This window comes from Psittacula echo, assembly GCF_963264785.1.
Source record: "Psittacula echo genome assembly, chromosome: 4".
In the NCBI taxonomy this organism is placed as follows: domain Eukaryota; kingdom Metazoa; phylum Chordata; class Aves; order Psittaciformes; family Psittacidae; genus Psittacula; species Psittacula echo.
Window position 1 is genome coordinate 73,594,056 of NC_137738.1, and position 22,064 is coordinate 73,616,119.

The 22,064-nt window shown below is 37.3% G+C and overlaps 1 protein-coding gene across 1 annotated transcript in view; it reads left to right on the forward strand.

Moving 5' to 3' along the window:
* ELOVL4 (ELOVL fatty acid elongase 4) overlaps positions 1 to 19,403 on the forward strand; it is a gene marked incomplete at its 5' end in the record, with an annotated part of 30,992 nt that extends 11,589 nt beyond the window's left edge. Inside the window, 5 exons of the mRNA XM_080614831.1 lie at positions 5,883 to 6,070; positions 9,404 to 9,484; positions 15,017 to 15,188; positions 17,424 to 17,551; positions 18,053 to 19,403. Of these exons, the coding sequence (XP_080470957.1) occupies positions 5,883 to 6,070; positions 9,404 to 9,484; positions 15,017 to 15,188; positions 17,424 to 17,551; positions 18,053 to 18,328 (845 nt within the window). The 3' untranslated portion in view covers positions 18,329 to 19,403. The remainder of the gene's footprint in view (positions 1 to 5,882; positions 6,071 to 9,403; positions 9,485 to 15,016; positions 15,189 to 17,423; positions 17,552 to 18,052) is intronic.
* Positions 19,404 to 22,064: the final 2,661 nt, after the last annotated feature.

The following is a 22,064-nucleotide window of genomic DNA, read 5'->3' on the forward strand; positions in this document are numbered from 1 at the left end:
AAAATGCAGAAAGAGAAGTATGTTGTATAGAATATTAACCGGTAAGCAGAAAGAGAAAGGGCAGGGAGAGGCACTAAAATACTGCAAAAGAATCTGATATGAAGCTTTCTAAACATTTAAAGTGTGTGATGTTGTTTCTCACACATTTTCTTCTATGATACATGTTTTCATATTATAATATCCTTCCATTATAGTGCTAGTGGAGCTAACAAGATGTAGGAGATTCTTAGACAATTAAACTAGTGTAGTTTTGTCATGGACTGCACCAGCTACTACGAAGGAGAAAAATAACTGTTACAGCTGAACCCAGGACAGGTTCATAAAACAGTCTTCCAGTTAGATAGCACTGGTTTGCCTTCCTTATATTTTGGAATTAAAATTTCTCTCACTTAAAAAAATCTTTAAGTTGAGATGAGGCTTTGAGAGCACTTCTTTTTAAAATAAACAGTGTGATCTGCAGAGAGCTCTCACTATTAACAACCACTTTTAAACAGTCACCATCATTTCTGCAGTGTCTTTAGAAATGTAATTGGACAGATGGATGTGCTGGATTGGCACTGTAAGTGTCTTTGCGCTGAGAATAGTATCAATAGCTATTAATAACTTTGAAAGACTCTCCAGATAAATTAGTGAGTAACGACCTTATAGCCAAGGAATACATACCTTGTTAAAGTAAAAATAAAGACTAAGTATTGATTTTGAATCTGATCTTGATCTGAAATGCAGGTAATTTCACAGGTCATATATTTTAGTTATGTAATTTTTTCTTTAAAACTAATCTTAAAAGCAGAGATCATCACTATTATACTGTTTGAGGATTTCTTCTGATGAATGTAGCAACAACTGTGCTATGCATCTGTTTGCTTATTTTTAAAGTTTGTACTTGAGGAAATTAAAAAAAAAAATCATAGGCTCAGTAATACATAGGAAATGTAACATCTCAGATTCTCTCTACTGGAAAGAAAATGCTGAACCACATTAAACAGAAGTATTTGCATGTTAATACATGGTGATCTATAGTTAAAAAACACAATAAACTTCTGTGAAACATACCATCAGTGCAGCCTTACTTACCAAAATTTATCTTCATTTGCCTTCCGTATTTCAGTGTAGGTTAATTATGCCCTCTTTGGACATTACCAGATAGGATATTCAGTCCTTTTCACTGGTCCTGCTCTTCTTTCTTTGGAAGAAGAAATCTGAGGAGTTCATGTGTTTCCTGTTAAATGCCCCACGTGAAGAATTAAGTCCTGCAAGGGTAGGTGCTTCAGGGCATTAAAATTATTTATCATTTATATATATATATATAATATAGGTGTTTTTCTCTTTCCTGTCTTTGCAATGTGAAACTTTGAAATGTATATACACAAAATGACAGGAAAACCTTGTGTATATAACTATTTCATATTCTTCCCTTACATAACAGTAATTTTCTAGTAGGAGCATGTTAGCAGATGCCTTATTCTACTCTAGATTCACATTTACTATTGACTGCAACCTCAAATGTTTGTTGTGAAACTTCTCCCACCTTTTCAAAAAAGAAGACACTGTACTGCAGTTTGTGCTATCACAACAGACATTTTCTTTGGGGTTGAATTAGAATCTGGGTCTTAGGATTTGAAAGACAAACACATTAATCTCCTGAAAGATTCAGTCTCTGTCAATTCTAATCAGGTAAAGGCACTGGTCATTTTGCTTCAAAGCAGTTGGAGGGATTTTTTAATTTGGGGATCTGGCCATTTTATTTCAAGCTTATTCCACCTTTCAGGTAATAATGTACCTATTGCATGCAAAGTACTGCAGGATTTGATACACTCATATGTCCCCTTAAGCTATCACAGTTTTCTATAATTTGTAGAAATCATTTGTGTTCATCAGCTCCAGCTAGTAAAGAGAACACAAAATTACGCTGTTTTTGCTAGAACAGGGTTGGGAATGGCAGGGATGAGGGTATTGGAGTAGCCTGGGAGGTTTGTCACTTAAGCAGATGACTTGAGAGTGAATTTGTCTTGCTTTGAAAGAGGGTATCTGAAAAAAAGTTTGGAACAAGGGTCTGCATTTAACTGTGTTTTCTGTGTAGACCATGGACAAGCAGGCTTACCTGGTAAGCTGAAATTAAATTGGTTTTGTAATGCTTTCTGTGCAGTAAAAATAGTGAATGACACTGATTTGGAACTGAGTAAGTTACTTTGCATTATCCAGGTGAAATCTTGTGATGAACAAGTTTCTAAATCTAGCGAATTTTGGGATGAATAGCGGCATGTTTTCTGGTGCCACACTATTAGTAAAAAGTAATCATGTGTAGAGTCTCCTAAATGCCCTTACAATAAATGCAATGTGTTGTTTTTAGCACAGTAGGAATTAGAATAAACTTTTTGACTATTGATATGCTTTTGGCCAGGATGTACTCCAGAACTGAATTGCCTACTACATTCCCTCTCATACAGGCATTCTGAGTTCAAAGTGTAATTAATTGCCCTAGGAGGGGTCAGGTCCTCCAAGTCCCAGACAGATAATTTCCCTGGGCAGTGTTATGTGGTCTGTATCAGTAAGCTATGTTTTTCTTGCAAATACTTTAAGATTTGTCTCTGAGATGTGGTGGCTCACTGAAACCATGATACAGGTATAGAAGTGCAATGGCAGCTGCTCAGATGCTCTTATCTTGTTGTCAGAGTCAATTAAATACATCTCTTGGTTTTCCCCAGTTCTTCTATTTGTAGTATTTGTGGAAAGTAGATGAATTAATTGTTTACAGTTCTGATGAAGTGTGAGCAAAGCCCACTTGCAGCTGGGCTTTCATGAAAGTTGTCCGTTTGTCTTTTCTTTCACCCGCTAGTGAATTTTTGTTCTTCCCCCTAGAAATCTTTGTCTTCTGCCACAAAAAGAAATCTGGAATAGGTCATAGCTTCCTACTTTCAGCAGTGAGTGGTAACATTCAGCTACTGGGCAAAATTCTAATCGTCTTCCCTTTTCATATTTTTCATATTGTCACTTTAGCATTCAGGATACCATAAAATGCTGGGTTAGAAAATAGAAGGTAGATTCTCTTACATGGCCTTGCCTCTTTATATTGTTTAGTGCAAGAGTGTTTGGGAAGTAAGTGGATCTCTTGCCTCACATACTCTTAACTCTTTGCACACTACAGTGTCTGAAGTGACACCATTCTGTTTGCTTAGTGTAGGTGAGTCTTTACCCATTACTTTGTTACAGGTGGATGATGAGGTTCTCCAGTTCTCTTGTCTCCTAAGTGGTGTATTATTTTCAAATTCAGATTGGTAGAGCTAAAAGCAACCAGGAACTAAAATGTAAGGAAGATAACAGTGCAGTTCAGCAGTGTGATGTCAGCTTCCATAGTAGTATTCTGTGATGTCTGGAAAATTGGGCTGTTCCTTTACATCCCAAGACGCTGTACTGTAGCATAAAGTGAATGTTCTCATGTTTTACAGACAGTATGTTAAATTGTAATAGAAGTGTTTGTTCCAAGAACTTGTTGAAAAGTAAGAGTTAGCTGTCTTCTCTCTCTTTCTTCAGTTCTGTTTCAATGCCTGTGTTTCTACAGCCGATCTATCTGACTTTTTTTGCTGCTTCTCTCTACTTCTTGCCCTATCTCACCCTTGGTTTCTGCTGGTGGCTGTGGTCGCAGGGGTGACTCCTGTCATCCTGGCTGTGCAAGCCTTTGTGGAGGTTTCCATGCATTAGGATGACTTCCCTCTTCTGATATTAATAGCCGTAATGGAAGCAGCTAGGCTGATTTCTCTTTCTCCTTTTCCAGTTCTTTTTAGGCCTCCTAGCACCTTGCTTTGCAGTGTGCAGATCAAGTATCTGAGCAAGAGTTAGTGCCTTGCACACTGTATATCTTTCTGTATATTGTGATATGTGCTGTTCATTAGAAATAGAGAGTCTCATGAAATCTGCTTCTAAAATGAGGTTCTAATTTGTGATCTTAAGGGCAGCTAAGGAAACGAGAAAGAAGTGGAGGAGGAGTAATGGCAGTACTGTTTTGTACTTTCCTCATTGCAACAGAGTTACTTATTTTGTAGATGAAAAGGGCTTTCTAACCTGTTAGTGCATCTGGGAACAGGAATTAATTTATGCTAGAGGGTTTTTTTCACTGTATTTGGGTTATAGTTCTCCAAAAGAAATTTTTCCTCTAGGTAAGTCTTTGTGCAACTGCACTGCTATTTTGAATTTGCCCACAAGTGACTGAAGCAGGTGTTCTAGATGTCTGAGGTTCCCAATGAGCCCTGTGGTGCAATTTCCATCTTAACTCCAACTGGCCTAAGCATCTGGAAAATAATCCTGTTAGTATCGTACAGCTGTGCCATATCTTAAGTATTGATAGTTATAGATTAGTTACCTTTTTGTCTCTTACTATAACTATACATTAACCTTCATATGGAGGGGGGGGAGGAAACACTGAGTAAGGAGGTGTCACTATAGTCTCTCCCTTCCCTATTCAATGGTATCCTAGGGTGCATTAGAAAGGGGGTGGTTAGTAGGTCAAGAGAGGTTCTCCTCCCCCTCTACTCTGCCTTGGTGAGGCCGCATCTGGAATATTGTGTCCAGTTCTGGGCCCCTCAGTTCAAGAAGGACAGGGAATTGCTTGAAAGAGTCCAGCGCAGGGCAACTAAGATGATTAAGGGAGTGGAGCATCTCCCTTATGAGGAGAGGCTGAGGGAGCTGGGTCTCTTTAGCTTGGAGAAGAGGAGACTGAGGGGTGACCTCATCAATGTTTACAAATATGTAAAGGGTGAGTGTCAGGATGATGGAGCTAGGCTTTCCTCAGTGATGTCCAGTGATAGGACAAGGGGTAATGGGTGTAAACTGGAGCATAGGATGTTCCATGTGAACATCAGGAAAACCTTCTTTACTGTGAGAGTGACAGAGCTCTGGAACAGGTTGCCCAGGGGGGTTGTGGAGTCTCCTACATTGGAGATATTCAAGGCCTGGCTGGACAAGTTCCTGTGTGATGTACTCTAGGTTACCCTGCTCTTGCAGGGGGGTTGGACTAGATGATCTTTTGAGGTCCCTTCCAACCCTCGGGATTCTGTGATTCTGTAGCAGAGACATCTTCTAATCTTAGATGTCACTGATTCATTAGGATGAAAGTGGTCTATTTGGGGTTGGTTTTTTTTTTGGTACAGATCCAGAACTTAATACAGCATATTCTGAGCCCTAGAATATGTGTAACTCTGGATCCTGTGAGTGACAGGAGACTGGAGGTAAAAATCTTTGTGTCCCATATGGCACCACAGATTACTCTAACTAGAACCATCCCTTTAAACTCTTAGTTGTGTTCCAGTAACATTGTTAGTATTCTGTCTGAAACATGAGGCTGACCTACATCATACAGCTAAGGTGCTTGGTTAGCATCATACAATCTGTATAAAATTAATAGAAGGCTTTCTAGTGCAGAATTTTAAACTAATAAAAGGTATTAATTGTATCAGATTTGCCAAGTTTGTGTATCTTCCATTTGCAGTGGTGGTGAATATTTGGTTGCATTACCGCTGTAGTCACTGTTCATCATAAGCAAAATCGGGTTTTAGGGAATTAGTGGGTTGGTTTGTATTTGGGCTCATGTGATTCTGTTTGCTTTGTTGTTTTGGATTGTAGAACTGGGCAACAGAATTTGCATGACATTATGAACCTCTGTGTAAGCTAATGTAATATTGTGTTGTGTTTTGTTTTGTTGGGGGTTTTTTAATTATTTTCTTTAACCTTCCTAGAAAGAATGAGTGTATTGTTTTTCTACTGTCTCATGCAGCTGTTCCAGGAGAGAATTTAACAAATTGAACTTAACAAATGCGATGCATAAAATGATGGTGAAATATGTTTTGTTCAGCCCTTTTTGACTCCTTCTCTTTGCTTCACCCCCCCAGACAAACGTGTTGATGACTGGCCCTTGATGCAGTCTCCATTTCCAACACTGACTATAAGCACTATTTATCTCCTCACTGTCTGGCTGGGCCCCAAATGGATGAAGACAAGAGAGCCCTTCCAGTTACGTTTCCTGTTGGTTGTTTACAACTTTGGAATGGTTCTACTCAACTTCTTCATTTTCAAAGAGGTGTGTATACCCTTTCACAGGAGGGAATTCCTGTTTAAGTCTGAGGGTGTCTACGGATTGCAATATGAAAATAATCTTGCATATTTATCATTCTTGACAGGGAATGTTTTGCACAGATTTCTATAAAGCTGAGTTTGCCTTTGATGTGAGTACTTCTGTCGCTAGGTACATGTTTTTGAGAATAGATGCACTAAATGAGTGAAAATTTGTGTTCTAGCTATTCCAAGATCTTTTTAGGTTTATGTTAGTGTAAATACTGGACAGATTAACTAAAACCCATAGAGGTTTAATGCTTGCAACTGATTTTTTTTTTTCTTTCAACTTTTTAATAATCCTAAAGGGTGTCAGAATGTATCTTGTTAGAAATTGAGCTGTTTGTTGGTGCCTTCAGTGTGTTGATAAATTTTAGAAAATCAGACATCCGTTGTAGTGAGGAAAAGTAATATCTCATCTGTAAGTTATGTTTTAGAATAAGAATAAAAACAAAGTATATCTTTAAAAGTAAAATAATCCAGTCTTCTCATTTGTTTTGCAACATTGTTTTAATAAATTCCAGTGTTGCTGCATTTTTCATTTGATAAGTTTTCTGTACAGAGGAAATAACTAGTAACGGTGCAGTGGATCAGCTCTTTAGCAGTAGCTAAGTGGGCTTACTTAACAGGTTGGTAATCATTATTCAAGGATAGCTCCCCAAAATATAGCTGATGCTAAGGAGTAGTATATGCTGCCGTGACTTTGCTTATGTGGATTATGATTCTTCTTCCTGAAAGACCTCAGATCATGAATTTGTTTCCAGAAGTAACCAAATGAATAGAGCAGTTAAAATTACAGCGTTGCAAAGCTCTTTCTTTCTGGCTGGTCTGTTCTATACTTTTGCCAGGAAAGTGTGGCAAACTATGATGATCTGCATATTGACCTTTCCCCAGAGCTTCTATAATAAAATAATTAATTGATTTCAGCCTTTTTTTAAGACATGGATCAGTAGAATATTAGCCATCCCACCTCAGTCGTCATTTTGTCTAAATTGTTTCCTTGCACTGCTCAACTAAGTAATAAAATACTACAGGAACAACAGAATCTAATGCTGACACCCAAGGATAGTTGTGGGAATGGATGAAATCCAGTCATCTTCACAGGTTAAAACTGAAACTCCTCTGAAATGAACTCTGCAGTGTTTTTGTCATGGCTGTACTTTTCACATCATTTTTTAATTTGGTTTGTTTTATCCAGAAGCTGAATTATACCAGACTTAAGATCAGTTAATTTTCAAACCTGTGTTGCTTATAGCTTAACACTTCAGTTTGTGTGGCATTTCCAAATCTCTGAATTAACATAAAAATGAATGGGATTGCAAATAGATGTTTGCTGCCGATAGGCTGAAAGCTTATCATTTTAAACACAGACAGGTTCTAGTTTCCTGCTATTTAAAATGGTAGGTGGTTGTTACATGGATGTTAAGGCTATGGACACAACACTTACAGGAAGTGTCTTTTCCTGATCTTAAAGACTGATAGGAAGAAGGTGTTCGAGTTTCAGCTGTTCCCTTTAACCAGGCATCTTCTGCTTCAGTCGACATGAGGTTTACAATACCAGTGTGCCACTGTTGTAATTCACATGAGTTAAATGATATGCAGTTTGTATTTTGTGAATTACTGTAAAGTTTCCAGCTATTGCTGAGAAGAGAATTTGAATGTGAAATGCCTTTAAATGTTATTCAAATAAGTATCCTGAAGGTAAGCTATATTGTTCATCTGTAATGATTTATGTTAAAAAAGTCCATAAAACACTGCTAGGTTGTCTAGTCCAAGACTCCCGTATGTTGGACTCAAATTCAGATTAAAATTAGAAGCAAATCCTGCTTAGAACATGCAGAAGTCCCAGATGTGTAGCCCCTATTTTGCCACAAAATCTTGAATTTCTTGTTTTACTTTGAAGCATTCTAGTGAAGTCAATTTACTGCCTTTTGCCAATTTAACCTTGGTCAAATTACCCAGTAGTTGACAGTAGAGATTGGTTAGTTTCTGTAACAGTGTGGACTGAACTGTTTCCTGCTCTCCTCTAGTCCCACACATGTCCCTATGTCTGACCACACTGCAAGGTAGTAGTGTTACAGCAGTTTGCAGATGGGCTCAAATGATGCAGAAGTAGTTCAATGTCTTCCTTGGGGTCATTTCTTTGGACCATTCTTTCACTTTTCTAGTTTAACAAACATACAAGTCCAGCGTTTCCCAAGGTTTTGTGTGTTGATCTGGATAACACTTGTCTCTGCATCTGAATGAAGAAAAGGTTCCCTACTGCACCCCTACTGCTATCTACAAGATGAGATACTGAAGTAAACTCAAGTTCAATCTAAATAAGAAGGAAGTCAGGTTAGCAGTAAGAATAGTCGATGCTGACCTATGTTTATTTTGAAGATTTTTTTTTTTTTTTATTACCCTTTTTTACTTTCACAGCTCACAATTTACAGGTTATGTCTACTCCACTTCTGTCTTTAAATCCTTGACAAGGTGGGATTGTGTGTCTTTAAAGAGTCTTGGATCATAACATTTGTGAATGTCAAGATTAGAAGTATTACCTGTACAGTTCTAGGCAAGTGCTGTTCTTTCCAATGGGACCTTGCTCAAATATCAAGCTTATCTTCTCCTGTTCAGGTTATTGCAATGCACTTTGTTTGGAGTGGCCCTACAGGAGCACTTCATGCGCTTTAGGTCATTTCTGTTGGCACGAAATTGGAACCTTTTCTTCATTCAGTTTCTCTCAATATATTTTATGGGTGCTCAGCACTGGCTGTTCAGGCTTAGGTTTTTTTCTGGGTTTTGACTGGTATACTGTTTTTATATATATATATATATTATTTATTATTATATATATTATTATATATGTATTTATATATATATATATAAAAACCATAAGAATAGTAAATCCAAATTATCTAATCCTTGTCTCTTGGAGACACTTGTCTCAAATCCATCACAGGAATAGTGGTTCTGTCATTCATAGTGAAAATATTAAGATATTTTATGTCTGTGAAGCTAGAGCTATCAGAAAGAATACTCAGGTTTGAATAGGTTAAGGTCATACTGGAATTCCTACAAATTTGTACAGGGCTCTGAGCAGATAACATGCAGGGAAAAGTGAGTACTTTCTTTTTAATTTACAAGAAAAAAATAGGCACTGTCTAAAAACAGATTGTTAGAACTTCAGTAGTGTTCTCAGGACCGAGAAGGATATTTTCTGTTCAAGTAAGTTTGATGTAGCAAGAAATTTGCTGATAATTGTTATGAGTGTTTTATGTAGCATCTTTCCTCTCATGTATGACTTTAATGTTTTCAGCTGTTTTTGTCGTCAAGAGCTCGAGGATACAGCTATGTCTGCCAGACTGTGGATTATTCAGATAATGTTTATGAAGTTAGGGTGAGTATATCTTTTTTGTATTTGTATATGAATGTGTGTAATGTATAGCACTACATGATGGTTTAAGTCTTGTCTGAAAATAGTCCTTCTGGAGTTCTGCTGTCAGCCCATGACTGTATCTCATTATATTCTCACAGGCCACCTCAGGTGTGACTACATTGCACATAGCAGGTATAAGCAAAACGCATTAAGTGTATCTGCATTAACTTTCATCTGACTGCTGGAAGCAAGGATGGTCTTAAAGATACCATCCTTGGCTTCATCTGCAGTTGTACAATCCAGGATAAACTTTGTATACATACCCTGGTTCCTAGATCATGTTGAAGTTTACTTTAAAACCAGGCTAACCGCAGTAAAGGTGTGGTGTTCTAGCTTGATCAAAGCAAGTAAGATTTGTCAGCGTGTAATGTGGTTGCACTTCACTTATACTGTTGAGGCAACTTTTTGTCTCCTTTACCCATGTTTGGCTTCCTGAGGTTTTGCTGGCTTCTGGCAAGTGTATTATCAGTATGTTCATTGTAGAAGCTTGGATTTCAAATGTGTGGCTTTTGGAAAGCATTCAAATTAAAATCAAAGTGCAGGTGCTTGATAATTTCCACAACGCTGTTGGTTAGCTCATGTACTAAGCCTTATCTTTTGACAGAGCTGACACTTGAGAATCTCTCAGCTGTTCTTGCAAGTTTCACCTACAGATTAGAACATGTTCTTGAAAATGCAGTGAAAGTATCTTATAGTCTAAATACATTTAATATTTATAGCACATTTCAAAATGGTGTTCATGGGTAGTATTACTCAAAACTTATGCATATGGCAGGGGTGGTGGTGAGAAGAATAGATTAGATTCATACACGTTATGTATAATGTCAGATATTGCAGAAAAACTATGTCTAGATTTTTTTTTGCCTTACGGTAGTCAGCTGTCTTTCACCTTCACCAATACTGTGCACTCACTATTTCTTTCATTAAAATACTTCTGTTAATAATTTTGTTTAAAAACAAAATCTATCCAAGTGTAACCCTCAAGAGGGTGTTTTTTTTTTCTTTTCAATAGATGAGCAAAATTAAATGTCTTTGTAGTCAGCTGGATGACACTGAGGACTGGTGTAGTGTATATTGAAGGAATTTTTATGTTAATGAAGCATAAGATGTATTAACATTTAATATGCAAAAATTCACAGACTCACTTTTAGGTGCACTTGTTTGTGGGATGCTGTGAAGGGTTCAGACCTGCTCAAAATAATTATCTCCTGTTTTGTTCATTATGACAAACAAAGCACTGTTATACAATGAAATAAAGTAAAAATGACCTGCACAGTGTATTTATCGCATGTGGTATGTCCAGGAGAGAAAGGTTGCTCTAGCAATGTCTACTCTTCAGACTTCCTGACTTCTTTCAGTTTTTTGCGAATTTGTGGATCTGCATAAACTATGTTTATAAAGTTTTAAGTTGTAACATGTTCAGTTTGCATCTGAGAGAATTGAGGAAGCAGAGAAAATTGAATTCTCTCAAGATGTTGCAGCAACTGCATAGTATATTATACATACTATGTCATATATACCTATATCATATGCATACTATTTCATATATCCTGGTAGTTCTTTGGAATAGATTCCCAAGTTAGGTAAATAAGTTTCAAGTAGAAAACAACACTCTACATAAGTGTACCTTGTCTGACTGAAGAGTATGGGATACATTTCTGGTATGTTACAGTGTATCATGCCCTGTGTTTAGGAGGTATGTTCTTGAGTTTTGGTATTGTAGGACTGAAAAAAAGCCCCAAACCTGCTCAAGATTCCTTTACCATCGTTTTTGTAATATAAACCTGCAAAAGCAATTTTAAAATGCTTTGTAATACTCCTTTGGAAATTCCAGCGTTTGGAATGAACAATTTCCTGACTCTGTCTAACTTAAAGCGTGTTAGGGTCTGTGAGTAGTTACTTTTCCCCTCTGCTCATGTTTGTGTGTCCTTGTTTCCCAGATCAAGGTTCATCTAGTGTTTCTGGAGAACTGAGAATTAGGAATCTGGAACTGTATGAATTAGTTCCTGCTTTTAAGTGTGCTGATTGCAATCATAAAGCTGAGCTATGGTTGCCTTCTGTATTGTGATTGTAATCTGCATTGTTTGTGTTTGTATGGGGCATGAGTAGTTCCTTTTTTATGAAATAAATAATAATTTACTCCTGTGAAAAGGGACTTTGACTTAACAAAGCAGACTTCATGGTCCTGTAAGCAAAATTTTTAATTGAAGCATGGAAAAGAGTTCTTTTTAAAAGCCACTTAGTTTTCATGTAACAGTTAGCTCCTAAGTAGTACCTGTCCCTTCAAACCCCTTCCAACCTGAAATGAGGAAGGAGGATGCAGGAATGGAGTCCCATCTTAAAACAACCTTCTGTTCAAAAACCCTGCAGCAGGGGGAGGTCATGGAATTGGACCTCTTATTGACCTCTTTAATCTTAGGCTGTAATGTAATCTTTCTGTGCCATCTGGTGTTTTAACAGACTTAGATTGGTGGCTATGAAAATTGCCAGAAAAGGTATGTTTGTGACTAGCGTTATTCATTTCAGGAATACACCTTTCAATGTATACTTTCTTTTAAGCTAAATCTTTTTCTTTCATGCTTTGTTCAAAGAAGGGCTACAGGTTAGGTCCTAACTTCTGATACTTTGCAGAAGAAGTTTAATAGTAACATCTGCTCCTGACATATTTTACATATTGGTGTATTTTCTGTTTTATTTCTGCTGTCTGCCAGTGATGCATGCATGACCTCAGGCAAATGACCTAACATCTCTTTCATTTTTTTCAGCATCTATAAGCTAATGATCAAAACATCTGCATAAGTCATTGGGAATACTGAAATAGATCATCAGTGCACAAAACCTATCAAGTTTGAGAATAAATGACAGTAACACTGGATTACGGGAAGACAGCAAAAGAGCTGTTAGGCAAAAAAATGTACAGAAACACAAAAATCAATGGATATAATCCTGCAAACGGATGTAGACTGTTTTTAAGCAATGGGAAGCATTTTAATCAAAAGTTCAGCTGATTTTAATCCATGGGCTATAATTGCATTCTGTGAAAAGCAGGTAGAATTCAAAAGAGGAGGAAACGTATGAAATTACTTGTCCAGGAACATACTGTAGCGATATGAGAAGGGGTAATGAGTTCAAACTTAAACAGGGGAAGTTCAGGCTAGAAATAAGGAACAAGTTCTTTACTGTGAGGATGGTGAGGCACTGGAACAGGCTGAAGTGGTAAATCCCTGACAGTGTTCAAGGCCAGGTTGGACAAAGCCTTGGGTGACATGGTCTGGGGTGAAGCATCCCTGCACATGGCAGGGGGGTTGAAACTAAATGATCTTAAGGTCCTTTCCAACCCTAACCATTCTATGATTCTGTGATACGGTGAACCTGTGGCAGCTTGGGCATAAAACATAAGGGATTTTGTTGGATTTTTCTCCACTTACATTTTTGCTATATGTTGTACAATAAGTTGGCTATTTGCTTATTGGCTGTTTGGCTCATTGTTCCACTTTAACAAGATGCACATCAGCTTTATAAGAGATTTCATGGAAATTTTCTTGTAAATGACCTATTGATTCTTTAAAAGTTTCTCAGAAGGAAGGACCTCCAAAGAGCTTTGGTACTGTAGCACTGGCTTGTCTTTTAATGGATACAGTCCAAAGTGTTTATTGTTAACTCATCAGAGGAAAAGATACTTATCTTAATTTAAGAGATGCAGCTTTAGCAACAATCTGTAAAAGATGCTGGGCTGTTATGCTAATCCATGGGTGTGAGACAAAGTCTTGATGTGGGTGTTATTAAATACCTGACTACCTGTCCCAGAGACAGAACTGCACTGGATATTGAGCAACATTATATATACTGTCTTTGCAGATTGCCTGTGTCTTGGGAACTCCAAGATCTGTGGGAGTCACTTTTCCCTCATTAAGCCTCTCTCCAATTTTGACACATAATTAGTATCTTTGTGTAAAAAAATGTCAAAATCTGCCTCTTCTTCCTGAAACCTGAAGTAGGGTAAATCATATCCAGAGAGTGAGAAGAGTGTTCATTAATGGATACATAAAACTCTGCAGTTTGGCAACAGTAAGTTGTGCAGTCCCTTTGGGAAACTGCAGAATCTGCACTGCAGATCTGCGGTGTTCTGCTCCCATGCTGCTTTTTTGCTTCTGCTGTAATCTATCTTAAAACATTCACCAGTTCAGATATGGCTGTGACAAACTTACTCTGAGGTGAGACGCATTCATTTCTCACTAGTTTGGAAAGGTGAAGGAAAACACCATGCAGGGCTGTAGCTCTATACTGCTTGTTCTCTCAATTCCCCTTTCTCTCACTTGCCTAACAGTATGTTTGTTATTTGAGAAGGGAAGGTACTGTCTCCCCTGGATACTGAGGGGGTGGCAAGGTTATTTCACACCATGTTAAGGTAAGGAAGTCTGATTTGCTATCAGACGAGTCCTGAAAGACCAGGTAAACTTCTTACAAATAAGTGTGTTATGACATTGCCTGCTGTCCTTGTCCTTTTTTGTCTTTCATTCTCTGTATGAGTCATGTGGGATATGTTCTGGTCCCACCCTTGTATAACAAGCTAGATGACTTATTATGCCAGGAACTACACTACTAGTTATGCTTTGGGATCTGGAAGGGAGTCCCTACCATCACCATACCCCCATATCATAGTATTAACAAATTGCTATGCGGAGCTTCTGAGCTTTACCTGGTACAACAATATCCTGATTTCAGCAGGAAGCATGTTTATGTTGCATCTTGGGCAAGATTCGCTGTGATGGGTGGATTAGGTAAAGAATTTTGGGTGTGTAGCATTACCCTGTTAGGTAGATGCATTATACCTCTGCAGCTTGCTGGATCTTATGGTCTCAGTTGTCCTACTCCCCAAGTGACATAGAGCCACTGGGAAATGTTGCTTCCAGAGGGTATTACTGAGCAGGCCAGAAGCAGCTGAGGGGGAATATTGCTCTAAGGGATGTGAAATCTATATCATACCTAGCTTGTAAGTGATTTGGTATCTTCTTACCCATATGCCTGTGGTACTGAAAGAATTTTGTACAAGGTTTCAACCTTTGCAGCTTCATTTTATCATAATGTTTCTGCCTCGTTGTTCTGACCACATCAAAGTGTGGCCTCATTAGTAGGGAAAGCCCTGTGGTTGTCTTCCCCCACAAAGTTTAGGATAGACGATTAAGGCACACGTTCTCTCTTTAACTGGTAAACTGTTCAGAGATGACGAAGTTTTTAATTATGTTAGCTCTTTTTTACAGTTGTGATTTGTGAGCAGTAGGTTCAGCATGATACTTCCATGTCCAGACCAGGGGAATGGAGTATTGTTTTTGTTGTTCTCATACTGTCAGATGTTTGTTGACTCCACCTCAACCTTTACCAGGATTTGGGGAACGAAGAGGTGTCCTTCTCTTGCAGTCGATAGGTGAGAGAACTTTATTCCGTTCAGCTTGGAATCACTAAAACTTCTGTGTTGTCTTTTTCTCATTGCAGATAGCTGCTGCTTTATGGTGGTATTATGTCTCTAAAGGAATCGAATATTTGGATACAGTATTCTTCATCCTGAGGAAGAAATTTAACCAAATTAGTTTCCTTCATGTCTATCACCATTTTACCATGTTCACCTTGTGGTGGATTGGTATTAAGTGGGTTGCAGGTGGACAAGGTGAGTTCCCTTCTTCCATGCCCTTTTGACTGGACACAGGGTTGAATTACTAAGTTCTTATAGACTTAACGTTATAATATACAAAACCAACTAAATACTACTAAAGCAGTGCAATGGCTTCAGTGTGTAGTCTTCCTCTGTGAGAAACATGGGGGAGGGAAAGATAACAAAGCAATAATCTAATGAAATGCAGTATTTTGGTTTGGTTTGGTTTTTGGTTTGTTTTTTTTTTCCCTCATGGGCATCAATTGCAAGCCTGAAGTTCTGTCTTCTGAATTATCCTTGTTCTGTGTGAAACAGAAGGATGAACGTGTCTTGTCTAACTTGAGATTTGCAGATACAGAGAACTGCAGAATCTAATTTTGGGCCACTATCTATGTGCAAATATAATGAAGTTAATGGAGATTTTATTTTGGCATTGTATATGAGTTTGGAGTTTGCTTGCTTTCTTATAAAGAGGCATGTATAAAATTCTGAAACCTTCCCTTGAAGGTGAACCAATCAATCTGTCAACTTTTAAAACATAATGACACAAGTCTATAATTATCAACCTTTCTCATTTCCTTGCTTCCTTTCTAAAGCGGCCATTGAAGAATTTTATTGCATTATATTTGTCACATCCTTCTGTGCCTGCATTGTACCCTTGTTCTGGTTGTTTTGCCTTATCTCTCTCAAATTATAAGCTCTGAAGAGCTGAGAGTTCAGGAAAAATACCTGGGCCTGAGTTTGTAATGTACTTCATAGGCTTAAGACACGGAAAATAACATGTAATGAACATCACACCAAACTAATATTTTGGGGTTTGCTTAGTTTTGGGTCTAGTCTTTTTTTTCTCCAAAACATACTAATACTTACTGCATGGGGGGGGTTATGTTTTCATTTACTATTGCTAAATTGTACTGAGTGATTGCTTATATGCAAAAGAAGAAATATTTAAAATGAGCATCTGTGACTAACTTTGAATTTTTCCAAAGTAATATGCAGGATGCCAGATGTTTCATGATCTTTATTGACTACTACACCCATAAAGTGTTTATTGGAGACTGGATGCTTACTTATAGTCTTAGAAATTCCCTCTATCTCTCTCCCTTGTTGCTTTTTCAGGCATTTCATGCTAAATATCATCAGCTTTCAATACAACAGTTGCAACTGTTTCCAAATTAATTCAAGTTTTGTTGTTCTTAACACTACCTCTTAGCTTCTAGCCCCTGCAAAGGGAAAAGCAGCTGTTGCTCTTCTGCATTTATATAGTGCTGTTGCACAAACGTGGATAAATCTATGTTCTGTGTTCTAGTTGTTTACATGTTGCTTACATAGACAGATCTATTATAAACTAGACCCTATTATAACTAACTGGGGCTAGACCACATGGGCATCTGAGCTGTTTGATGTCAGCAGCTATTGTCTGTATTGCCCTAATCTTATATGATAGAGCCTTTTTGAGCCTCTCTGGCAGTGTAAGAATAGTTTAACAAGATGTAATTTGTTTCTGTTAAATGGCTGCTAATCTGGACAGAGTAAAGAGATCTTAATGTGAATGAGAACTGTCATCTTCATTTCCAGCATGGATAATTCTGGGAAAAAGTTACATATTTACGTATTTAAGCATGCTGGATATTTTAAGTCATAAATAAGGAAACCAAAGATGAGCACTTCAGCCAAACTCACTTGGCAATGCCCTTAGATGTCTTAGAACCACAAGTGAAGTTCTGCTTCATGTGGTTTGTTTTTTTTTGTTTTTTTTTTGTTTTTTTTTTGTTTGGGTTTTTTTTTGCCTATTTAATCAGACTTCCACATGAGTTTCTTGGCTTCTTGCTGAGAAGTGGACCTTGTGCATTTAAGTTTAGTTTAAAAGATTAAAGTTCAGAACCTGATACTTTATACTTTACATTGTCAAATACAGCTTTTAATAATTCTCTAGCAAAAAAATTCAGCTATGCTACAATAACTAATATAGAATCTGTATGATTTATATCTGTTCAACAAAAATCTTATTAAAAGCTTTTGTATACGTAGTTGCAGGAAAGGTGTGATACACTAATTGCATGAACAGCTGTTTGTCTCGGCACATGCTGGCAGTCAGGTCTATACTATACTTCTGAATATTTCGAAGATGGAATCCTAGCATGTCCTGTGCTTTATAACTTTTACTATCACATCAATAATACAAGAAAAGACAACTTTTTTTTCTTTCCCCAAAATTACATTATAATCTTCCCTTCTGTTTCTGGACAGCTTTTTTTGGAGCTCAGATGAATGCATTTATTCATGTCATTATGTACATGTATTATGGATTAGCTGCCTGTGGCCCTAAATTTCAAAAATACCTGTGGTGGAAACGATACTTGACCATATTGCAATTGGTAAGTAAAACTTTTCCCGTTATGTTAGAAGGTATTGCCTCTGAGCGGACTTCAATTTGCAGAGCTTTGGAGCAGATGCTGCTTCTTCCAAAAGTTTCTTGCTGTCTAATACAGCTCAAGTTAGAATACTTCCAGGAGGTGGAATTATTTATTTAATTTCTAAAAAAATATGCAGCATAGAGTTGTATAAGTGAAGTTTAATATTACTCTACTGATTGTTTCTACTGAATTGCAAAAAAATTGTTCAAAAGGTAGAGAAAATCCAGATCTCTTAATGTCTTCTCGTTTTCCTATTATTGAAAACTGATGCCAGGTACTACAATAAATTTGATGTGCCTGGTCAAGCATATGTGTGTGTGCGTGATGTGTCAGCAAAATACAGCTTCCCTTCTGCCTCCCAGTTTAGCAGTGTTCATAACTTAATGCATCAGTATGTATTGGTACAGTCAGACCTACAAAATATAGATAAACCTTTCTGATTCTATATTTTCTGTCTTCTAGGTGCAGTTCCATGTGACTATTGGCCACACAGCCTTGTCTATTTATATTGATTGTCCTTTCCCTAAGTGGATGCACTGGGGTGTAATTTTCTATGCTGTCACCTTCATTTTCCTGTTTGGTAACTTCTACTATCGGACATATAAGATGCCCAAGGAACCCGTTAAGAATGGCAAAATAGCAAATGGTGCTGTTGCGAATGGAGTAAGCAAACCAGAAAATAATGCAGTGGTGGAAAATGGAAAAAAGCAGAAAAAAGGAAAAGCAAAAGGAGAATAACTTGATCCAGGCCTTAACCATTGTTGGCAGTGAGGAACTTCCAGTTTGGCTTATAAAAGAAAGAAAAACACTATCTGTACCAATTAACCTTAGGTTACTGAAGAGCTAGAACACAGATATTTTCATTATTTATGAAAATTGCTTTAAGAACAACACTAAAGTTGAATTTCTATTGTAATCATGTCATTACCATGCATATGGTCTCTGTAAACTTGTAGACTGCTGGTGTTGGTGAATGTAAGGAAGAATTGCAGTTGATTCCATGTTTAGCAGTCCAGAAGTTAATACTACCATTGATACAGGCAGTTTTATTGGCACCCACATTTCTTTGGGGAGGGAAGGGGAAGGAAGTAGCATTTGGATACTTGTGTTTTCTTTCCAGAAAATTATTGAATTTCAAATCATGATGTATTAAATTTCAAATTATTACGTATTATCTAACCAGAATGCGCAACTTTTCTTGTCCTCCTTCAAGAGTATCTTCAGACACGTTATGTTTTATGTACTGTCAGAACAGTGTTTGACTTTTCAGACATTACTTGATTTAATTGAGTGTCTGTTACAGTTTGGTTTGTTGTTTTTGTTTTGGTTTTCTTTTTGTTTGTTTTTTTGGGGTTTTTTTTGGTTGTGTTTATTTTATTTTTTTTCTTGTGTGGAAATATACCTACCTCTTCATCTGCTGGAAAGAATATTGAGCATTAAATAACTGGTTTCTGAAATATGGAGTCCTCTCATATAAATATCAGTTAACACTAATTCTGGAGAAAATATGGCTTCCTGTGGCGGTAAAAGGGATTTTTGGCGGTATTGGTCAAGTCGTCAAGAACTCTCTTCAATGTAAACTTTAATTATGTAGTGGTACTTTTAGTATAGCTAAGTGAAGAAAACATTTTAAGAATGTACAAATTTGAACCAATACATCGTTTGAAGTAAGCAGTGAAAGTAGACCTGCTGCTCGTTGTCTGTGACCTGCTGAAACCTGTGGTGCTGACTGATACTGAAAATGGTAAGATAATACTGTGGTGGAGAGAAAACAACAATATGTAATTCCTTTTAGAAGTGCTGTGTGTATGTGTAGTCATGCTAACTACAAGACAGTCACTTGGGAGAGAGAATCTGGTTAAAAAGTCCTAAATAGCAGCAAACAAAATGTTGAAGATGCTACTACTGCGTGATACTCATCAAAACTGTATTTGTTTAGATTTTTGCAGACAAGGATTCTATCCAAGAATTCTATCCACCATTTTAATGTGAATGTCAGAGATGGGCTTCTGAAACTATTCCCAAAATTTTCCCAGCTCTTTTCAACCTAATTGGCAATGTAATTCTGCTAATCATTTTTTAGTCAAAACTGCTAAAATAAGTAGAAATCTTTCAGATGGCTTTTCATCTTACATGATACATTAATGGACTTCTTACTGTTCCCTTTGTGAAGAAAATACGGAAAGAGTTATTCTTGTAAATAATGTTTTCTGAGAGATGTGTTTCTAGCTGCTCAGTATGTAATGAGCGTAAGACAGGGGTGGAATTGATAAACGTATCCTGAACTCCAGCATTCCTTGCTCCTCACTCCAAGAGCTGCGTTGCTGCTGTCTAAATACATTCTTTCCAATTCTCTCTAGTCAAGAACACATTCATAGTGACAAACTTGCATCCATCAAGTGACACTGTTGTTGCAGGAAAAAAGTATATGGGGCTGTAGGCGTACAGTGTGTGACAAGTTTAATAGTTTTTGCATCTTGATTACCTGTTTCTCTGTTTACGATATGCAAACAGGTCACATCATCTGTCTCAGGTTTGTCTCTTGTCTCTATACAAACTCTGCTTAAACACAAAAACCAGGTCCCAGAAAAAAAAATTTGGATATACTCTGTTGTATTCAGAAATAATTCCTAATGCTGGAGTTGATTCAGCTGAAAAGTAATTAATTCATAATCACCATTAATTCATAATCACCACTACTGTGGATTTTATGGCAGAATATAGGATTGGGAAAAAAATGCCTCTGCTGAACTGTAGTGCATGTGACCATTAAGTCTCCTACCTACTCTATCTTGTGATTCTTCCAGCCTTTGTACTGATGCTTTCTGCATTTGTATAAGCCTCTATTTATGTACTGTGGCATGGGGAAGAGGGATGGTGATCTGCCCTTCCTTCCTGGACAAATGCCACTACCCTTAACCAAGCCAAAATGCTGTTTGACTTGGGTAACTTTGGAATGGCTAAAGGAGCAAATAACTACAAAGCAAGCTAGCAGATGTACAGCACACCTGCTACTCCAAGGTAATGGCTGGTATGAATACTCTTACCATACTGTAAATTCAAGGTAGCTTACCCCACTAATCAAAGGGTTGCTTCTTCCTATTTATCGTGGGATGTGGACAGCTAACTTGTAAATCTGTATCATTCCTTGTATTGTGTTAAATTGATTGTTTACTCTGTCTTTCTTTCCGTAAGCCAGATCAGATAAATTGATACTCTTAAAGTGATCTAGCTCTGAAAGAGCACACTGAGAAGTATTCCAGTACAGGTTCAATTACGTCTTTGCTGCACTTCGTAAAGTAAGAATCATATCTTGCATGTTGGCAGATATTTAAACAACTAAGTCAAATCTTCTCTCCCCTCATCATGCATGGAAACTACTTAAAGTTGATAACAGCTTGAACCTTATTGGCAGAACTTGGATAGAATCCTACCCTGAAACTCTGGGGCACTTGGTAACTCTCAAGAAAAAATGAAACGACACACTGTGTTACATATACATCATGTTGTCTGGCCCTGTGGGGAAAACCAGTTGTAGAGATTGGCATTTCATGGAAAAAAAATCAGTTGTTAAATTGCTGGGACACTGCTGGTTTGAATCCATCTCTGCAATATAGCTTTTCTAGGTCTATTTCTGATATATTTGATTGCTCACATGACCTAACTCCCTTTTTGAGCTTGAATATTATGGCCTTATTAAATATGCTTTTTTGTAGGCATGGTCTTGAGTGCAATATTTCTGTTTCTGACTATGCAGCCAGACTCAGAATGCAGGGCTGAACTTGTAAAGGTTTTTTATTTTTCAAAATTTGAGGGAATGATGCATGTGAGAGATGCTGCCAGATTCATCAAAGCCATCAGTGAGTCCAAGGCACCTCAGGATTTTGCCATGAAAATAATAGAATATGAGTATAAATGTTTGCTCTACACAGAGCTGAAATTTAAATCAAAAAATCTACTTTGCATGGGCTTTTTTGTTTTGCTTTCTAAAATCATTCCAGTTGATTTAAAACTGAAATTCAAACCATTTGGAACTTTTCTCTCTTTGCCAATGAAAGATAATTTTTTGCTAACAGTTCTGAAGCTCTTTCACCAAAGTCTCGTAATTATTTGATGCCATATAAGTAGTAGCATTTCATTTAGCCTCATCTCTAGCACTGAGAGTTGTTCGGTTCTTCTAGCACTTTGTAAGTGTAAAATAAATACAAATTATATATATGTGTATACATATGTGTACACATCCGTTGTGCGTGTATATAATATATGGATTCTTAGCAGATTTTTTTTCAATATGTGCAGTAAATTATTTAATGTGAAGTTGGCGGGAGCTGATAGAACAGTTCCTACAGCTAGACCAGTAAAATGAAGCAGTTTTCATTGATCCATAGATCAAATATCAGTCATGCAGACATAAATAGTATCTGTCAGTCATTTTAGACATAGGGTAGCAAACAAACCAAAGCCATTTCTCACA